This window comes from Dendroctonus ponderosae, unplaced genomic scaffold (assembly GCF_020466585.1).
Source record: "Dendroctonus ponderosae isolate FM_Combo_2020 unplaced genomic scaffold, Dpon_F_20191213v2 Dpon_F_20191213_715, whole genome shotgun sequence".
Classification (NCBI taxonomy): Eukaryota; Metazoa; Arthropoda; class Insecta; order Coleoptera; family Curculionidae; genus Dendroctonus; species Dendroctonus ponderosae.
Genome location: NW_026018933.1, coordinates 1 through 7,478, shown reverse-complemented (window position 1 = coordinate 7,478; position 7,478 = coordinate 1). Strand labels below are relative to the sequence as shown.

At 36.4% G+C, this 7,478-nt stretch overlaps 1 protein-coding gene across 1 annotated transcript; it reads left to right on the top strand.

Annotated features, from left to right (window-relative positions):
* Positions 1-566: 566 nt before the first annotated feature.
* On the top strand, positions 567-1,052 carry LOC125505252 (ervatamin-C-like; the record flags this gene model as incomplete). The annotated part of the gene is given in 1 exon segment (XM_048668723.1): positions 567-1,052. A coding segment is annotated over 1 exon segment (365 nt), but the record flags the coding sequence as incomplete, so codon positions are not given.
* Positions 1,053-7,478: the final 6,426 nt, after the last annotated feature.

Genomic DNA, 7,478 nt, shown 5'->3' with positions numbered 1-7,478 from the left:
TTCCGAGAAACTTGCAAAACGGGACGGAAAACATGAAATTTTGCAATAATCTTGCGCCACCCTTGCACAAAACGACGATCATTTTTCTAATTTCATAGATAACAGAGGACTGTATTTTTTCTAGATAGCCCCATTGACTTTAAAGCTGGATCCGCCCCTGGAAATAATCTCTAGAGACTTCTATCAGGAGGCAATTTTTTCTTGAAATATGTGCACAAATCTAGTCAGGTACGGAGCTGAACAATTTTAACTTTTCCGTTTGAGATTAGTATACAGGCTTTCAGAAGAAAGTCAATTTTTGATTGCTTCTAGCTCGGAAAGGAAAACGGAGAGTTTCACGAAAGCATAAGTTATATTACATAGAATCTACTCAGACTTTGAAATCAAATCCGAATCTCCAGCAATAGACAGAGTGTTCCATTGAAAAAACTAGAAGTTTGATCTGGTTTGCGTTTCCTGATTCATATTTGTATTATCCGTAAAAAAATCTCCACTCGATTTTTGAAAATATGCGGAACAAATCTAAAAACCGCAGGCAAAATATTTAACAGATCGTAATGTTTTAGGGCCTGTTGCAGTGGCGTTAAATGCCGATCTTCTCCAATATTATTCGAAAGGAATTTTCAATCCTTCGGCCTGTTCAAGTACGGTAAATCACGGAGGTTTGGTAGTAGGATACGAAGAAAATGCCACCTTGCCATACTGGATAATCAAAAATTCGTGGGGCGCCACATGGGGCGAAAATGGCTATTTTCGAATGGCAAAGGGATATAATCTTTGCGGAATTACCTCCCAACCCATCTATCCAACAAAAGTAAGCAACACCCCTATTCAAGATGATTCGTATGGAGGTGCCTCTTTTATGTACCAAAACTATGCCACTTGCTTCTTGGGACTGATTGCTTGCTTCCTCTGGAATTTATTCGCGTGATCTTCGACCAGTTTAAAACACTCCTGCTGAAGGATCATCTGAAGGATAATGAAGGTTTTGGAATAAGTTTTACGTACTATTTAAGAAAATAAACAGTTCTGCCTCACAGCATGGCTTAGAATAGCAAATTTCATTTCAGGGTCCTGGTTGTAAAAATGGGAACAGTTGCAAATAAATAATTAAATTTATCAAACGACTGGGTAACCGTTGGTTGGGTTCAACTATATTAAAAACAAGATTTAGGAGCTCGGCCATTAATCATTTTTGTTGGAGGCGACACATTTTCGCGACGCTGGGTAGAATTGGCAAAAACAAAGTTTCAGCTCAAACCACACTAGTGATGGTTTACATTCGCTGGGAATTTGTATTAAATAATTGCAAAATACTTACTAACTGATTCAATCACTTCGGCCAAAATGACTCCGTCGCTGCAGTCCGTCGCCAAAGAGCTGACTCTTTTCTTGCTTCTGGATTTTTCCAAGTAGTGATTGGCCCAGTCGGTGTAAATCTGCAAAAACCACACACTTAGCAAGTCGCCGAAAATTATGGGCAATTTCAAATTTTCTAATTTTCCTCATGAAACATCTTGTTAACTGAATTATTCAGGGGGGTGTGCTGGCATCTTCAAAACCACATCAACCAGCCACCGCTAAATAATAAAACATTTTACCCCAAGTTTTACGCATTCCGAGCGTGTAATAAGCTTCCATCCCGATACTTCTCATATTATGCGTTCACGATGTTAGAGAGATGGAGAAAGCGGATGGAAAACTTAAAACAAGAATGTATAGTTTATTATTTTAATTACTGGCTTTATTTTGGAGTTTATCTGAAGTTTTTGGGGATCAGGCTTATGTGGTCTTGGCTGAAGTCGTTTTTTGCAGATCAACTCAAAAGATTTGGTCTGAAGAACACATAAGAATAATTCTTAGGTTTTTCATTTCTGAGAAAAAGTCTCAATCTCAATTATCAGCGAAAAAACTTAGAAGTTTTTGTCTCAAGACAGCATAAAACGCTCATTAATTTATTCCACTTTTCACAATATTTATTCACTAAAATCCCTAAACGCTGGCTTATGCAGCATGGCATTGTCTTAGATAATCTTCAGAAAAACACTTTTCAGTTGCTTTTCTTTATCTTCAGACAACATTTCGAGTTTTTTCGCCCATAAAAGAGGCAGTAGGCGCTTTTTCGGTCATCATCATCAGTTAATTTTCAAAAATGTTTCAAAATTACGTCTGGTTTGATGGTGCAGGCCGCAGTTTAGCATTTATTTCCTCTGTTTTCATGCAAAGCGAAGAAGTCAATTTTGGATGCATTTTTTAGGGCAAAGTATTGTCCATAACTGAACAGAGTTTCGATATTCAGTCATCACCAGGCAATTTATGACAAATTGTCAAGTTTGCGATAAGTTTATAAGGGTGTTTTTGCATTAATTTATTCAGGAAGTAACAAACTGAATCGATTTTGTATGATGTTTATATGCAATATTTGCAGCTTTGTGTTAGTAATAGTCAAATCGGACAATTTCCCAGTCATTTTCTATTTCCACGGCTTGATCTACATGTGGAAATTCGTTTGCAAAAGTGATGCTCTTCAATACCTCGAAAACGGCGGGGAAAACTTCGGAAGCGAGAGTGAAAATCTGCCACGGCCTGTTTCGTTTCGTTTATTAAAAACCCTTAATTAGTTGAGGTCGAAATTAACTTTTCCGATGACTAAGCTGACGGTTTCGCCATGTTATCCAACTAGCTGGGTTTAATTTGGCCCTCAAAGAGGCAACAAGTGCAAACTCAGCAAATTCTGACACTAGAAAAGGTTGATGCTGGAGGCGAAATAAAATAAACCAGTAACAGTTTCAGATAAGCTGAGCCTTTAGGAATAATCCGTCGACTTGATAGCTACACAACTCATAAAATAGACAATCAAACGTGCTTCTTTGGCCTTTTGGGCCGAAACTGAATGCCGGGGGGTGATTAGTTAACAAAGTTACCCAATTTCACCCCTTCCGTTTACATCGCAAGACCTAAATTGCTTCGTGGCCCATGAGATTAATTGGCCTACTGTTCTGTTCATTTTATCGAGCCGGGTACATTATGGATTCATTTTGGTTGAGTGACATTTTAATAATATCCCTTCAAGCATAATTTGAGCGTTGCAAAACCCCCATTTCTCTAGGAGCGTTTTGAAAAATCCTCCAAAAACTGCTTGGATATTTATTCTACGTCGCCTGGATTGCACACGATTGTTTGGTTCCAGCTGAAGATAAATAAAGAAAGCGATGGAATGGTGCCAAAGGCAATTAGACTGTTGATCAAAGTGATTATTGACTTTTGGATCATTCAATTCTAATTGTCTGTAGTTAATGTATTTTTCAGCTTTTTTCTAATGCATTCAGAATGGGCAAAATGGGCAAAATAAGTTCAGATTCGATTCAGATGAAAAAAGTGCGATTAATCAATTGTGTCTGTTTTTTGGTCTTAAATCGTCTATGATGTTTAAGCTTCAACATGAGCTCCAGATGGCGAAAATCAGACCAAGAGCAGAAAAGTTATCGCTACAAGACCAAAAAGTTAATTTTTTGAGCCAACCTGTAAATAGAAGAGGTGGCCAAAAAATTCAAAAACCTATTTGAGCTATTTGGTTAATCTGTGCACTTTTGGTGTCGAATTCAAAAAAACTTTGTCATCCAATGCCCAAATTTCCAAACTTTTACATTTGTTATTTGCCGCTCATTAGAAAATTTATCTGAGGTGCTTAATTTTCACCAAAACATTGACCAACAACGAAAAAATGGGGCTCAATAACGCTTCAAACATCAACCAAACCGCTCTAAGCAATCACAATTTATCCAGTTTCAAAGTTTGGGCAAATTTGGCTGTGCAGTTAATTTTGTTTCATTTCCTCCTGCATCGTCTTGTACAGATAACAAGAAAAATTGACTTCAGCTAAAGCAAGCCATCGCATTAGAAGAATCAATACGATTCCATCTCAAACCAACATCTAAAGACAGTGTCGTTGTTAATATTTAATGTTTATTTTCCCCGAGGAAAAAAAGCCATTTCTTATCGGTTTTTTGACCCTTCAAAAACGGCTTCTACCTACGATCCAGTTTCTTTTACAGAATGTCGACTGAAGGGGAGCAAATAAAGAAAAGGTGATGGTGTAAATAAAAGTGCGGCTCACGTAACAGGGGGTTCGCTCAAAACCACCAACCATTTTCTATTGAAGCAAAAAGCCAAAGCTGAACGCTTCAGTTCGATCAGAAAATCGGCCTTTTTTGAACGGGAGCTCTTTAATTAAATCATTATTTAATTAACTTAATCTCAGTTTTAATATGCCTATAAAGTTCTACTGGAGCTGGTCAAGATGATTGATATATAGAGCATTTAGAGCCTTTTTCAAGCTAAACAGTGTCCAATGTTTCAAGGAAAATACAATAATTTGTGGACGATAGGATTGTATAAATGAAAAATATGAATCGGATGCCTTTATATTTGCCCGTTGGTTTCCCATAAAGGGCAGCCTTTTCAAATAAACCTTGCTCACTTTAGCGCCATCAAACGAACAACACTTTCCCTATTTTTATGCTAAACAAAAAAAGCAGACAAAGAAGTCAACAAAGTCTTACCCTTAAATTAGATCAGACTGACACTGTGCCGTTAGGCCGCACTTTTTCTTTTTCGCTAAAAATCAATAGGGTGTTTTGAAAAATTGTTTTTAAAACTGCATCGGTACAAAAAAGCAACATGCATACAGCATTGAAATAATCACTAAGGAACATATGCGGTGTTTGCGTGTTAACAAGGGTGTATTTTCATTTTACTTTAACCCCATTTAGATTTATATCGCAGGATTTGTAACTGAAGCCTTTCAGAACAGATAGACCAGCAATCTCTTATTCATTACGCGTGCTGTTACTGTTAGCTCATTAGCTAATTAAATAAATTAGTTGCATTAACTACATGTTTTTAATTCTGTGATAGGACAGGAATGAACATTGATTAAAATATCCAATCTTAACAGGAATTTTATAAGAGGCAAGCAATGAGCATACAAAACTCCCTTTATTTCCTCCATCAGCATTAGGCATTTGAATGAAATATTGCACATACACCTTCCATAGATTTCCACGTTGAAATGGAATGTAATCATCATGCATTAATCACCCATCCACATTACTACCCATAACTCATCATTTATGCCCATAATTGACTCTAAACGTGCAGTACACTCGAATTGCATGGCGGAGTGCGTACACCAAACGCTCAATGGCCTATAATCATTTTTAATTTATCGACGAAACGCCTAGAAATCATTAAATTCAATTAAGGTCCTTATGGCGTTTTATTAAATTATCAACCAGCCAGATGAAGTGGAAGAAATGCATCTGGAATGGCTTCTAAATATAAATAATAGTAAAAAAAAACATAGTGGCAAGTAGCGAATGAAGAATGCACTTGAATCATCATTATCATCACTCCGGGCGAGTGAAGTGCAGGTATCTGTTCAAATAGCTCTTAATTGAGCTAAAGAAACCGAAAGTTCTTTCACTGAGCGTTTTCCCGTTCAAACAGAAATGGGCATTGAGTGGTCTGTCTGGTCAATATGCCCATCCAAGTTGATGCTAATGAACGTAACAATTACGTTATCAAATCTTGGATTCCTTCATTTCCTTTACCGCACTAAGTTCTTTTTTAGATAAATAGATCATCCAACTCAAAAAGCCACAGCAAATGAAGTTCTGTCTTTTATCAAGTGCTATTTTAAGGCCGAGTCTGGCTTTCATGTTTTCCTCCTACCAAAGCTATTTTTGTCCAATGGTCATTAGCTAAGTTAATTCTTAGATACACTGCATCCTTCAATTATTATTGCAGACATTAAGCAGGTGCATTTGTGTTGCACACTAAAATGCCACATAAGCAAACACGTCGGTTAAATAATATTGATTGGTTTTTATTTATTTCCATTCGTGATTTTATTCTGCAATATTTCAAGTGTATTTTCATTGTGTTTTCTAGATTGCATTAATGTATTTAAATTTGCTAAAAATCATCACGAAATATGTCCGTGACTGTAAATAATTGCAATGACTCTTAATGTTAAACTCAAGCACACGCTATAGCCAGAAGTAAATTATCTTAAACTGTATATTTCTTTGAGAAAAGGTGCAAAACTAATCGTGCTGTGACCAGTACCTTTAAGGTGCGATAAATCATTGCGGAACATTAAATTTTCCTTTTCAGGCAAATTTAATGTTGTGTTTTTTTGGAAAGCTTGCCAATGGCAAGTCTCGTTTTTACAGCGTTTTAAATGAGTGGTTTTTGCCCTCGATTTTCCAATGCGAGGGATCGCCGATTCGGTCCTAAACAAACGGCAAGTTATTAGAAAGAAATTTGCCCCTTCCCATAAATAAATCAGTCAGAAAAGGTATGCGTATGCCCTTAATACAGAACCAAGGTATACAGACATTTAAAACAGACGGCCCCTCGTTATATCAATAAGTGTTTACGGAAGGGGTGCGTTTACCCCATTTCCCCGTTCATAATTTGTACCCGCTGAATATAGTGCTCCATTAAACTCTTGCCATGTTGACATTGCTCTGGAAAACCGTTTTTATAACGTGGATCACTCATTTTATATGCCATTCGTCCAGCCAGTCTGATTGTCTGTGTCGCCACTCATTTTCACTTTAATGGTGTTTTTTATGAACCTGTTTAGGGATTATTATGCACGCATTTTTATACCCATACGACTTTTATATATGGATCTGGAAAATATATGCATTTCGCATGCATTTGGTGTCGCTTCATCACTTTGTTTTTCATGCTCTGTTGTTTGTTAAGCTGGCTCTTGATGGTTCGTCTTCATGAGTTAAGTTTGTCCTGAATTACCAATTTTAATATTTCTCCTCTTCAGCTAGTAAGTAATTAGTCTTTCATTACAGTGTTGGTTCTTGATATTTCTGCATTTGATCATCTATTATTATTGATATTGTTTGCCGTAAATTAGGGTTTTTCATGTTGTTCATCTTCAGCCAGTAATTAGCTTTTTATTACATTTTTTTCCGTTCCAAACTTTCTGCTCCTTATCTTCGTCTAGCTGGTTCTTGAAATTCTAGCGTTTGAACTTTTATCAGTCTTTTTGTCTTAAATTCGTAGTTTTAGTGTTTCTCGTGTTTAACCAATAAGTGTTAACTTAAAGTTTCCTTACGCTTTTTTAAAATTTTCCTTGCTTTTTTCCGTTAGCTTGTTCTTGTTATTTCTGCTCTGCTAAGTTCCAAGAATTTATTAGTATTGACATTTTCGTATTACATTCGTATTTTTATAGTTTCTCGTCTTCAACCAATAAGTGTCAGCTTCAGTGTTTCTTTACAGTTTTTTCAATTTCCGTTAAATAAATTTGTTTCGTAACGTTGTTTAGCTGGTTCTGGTTTATCTGCGATTGAACATCTATTAGTAGCGATATTTTTGTCTTTAATTCTTATTTTTAATGTTCCTCTTCTTCAACCATTAAATGGACTTCCCTTAGTCATTTTCTGTCCAAG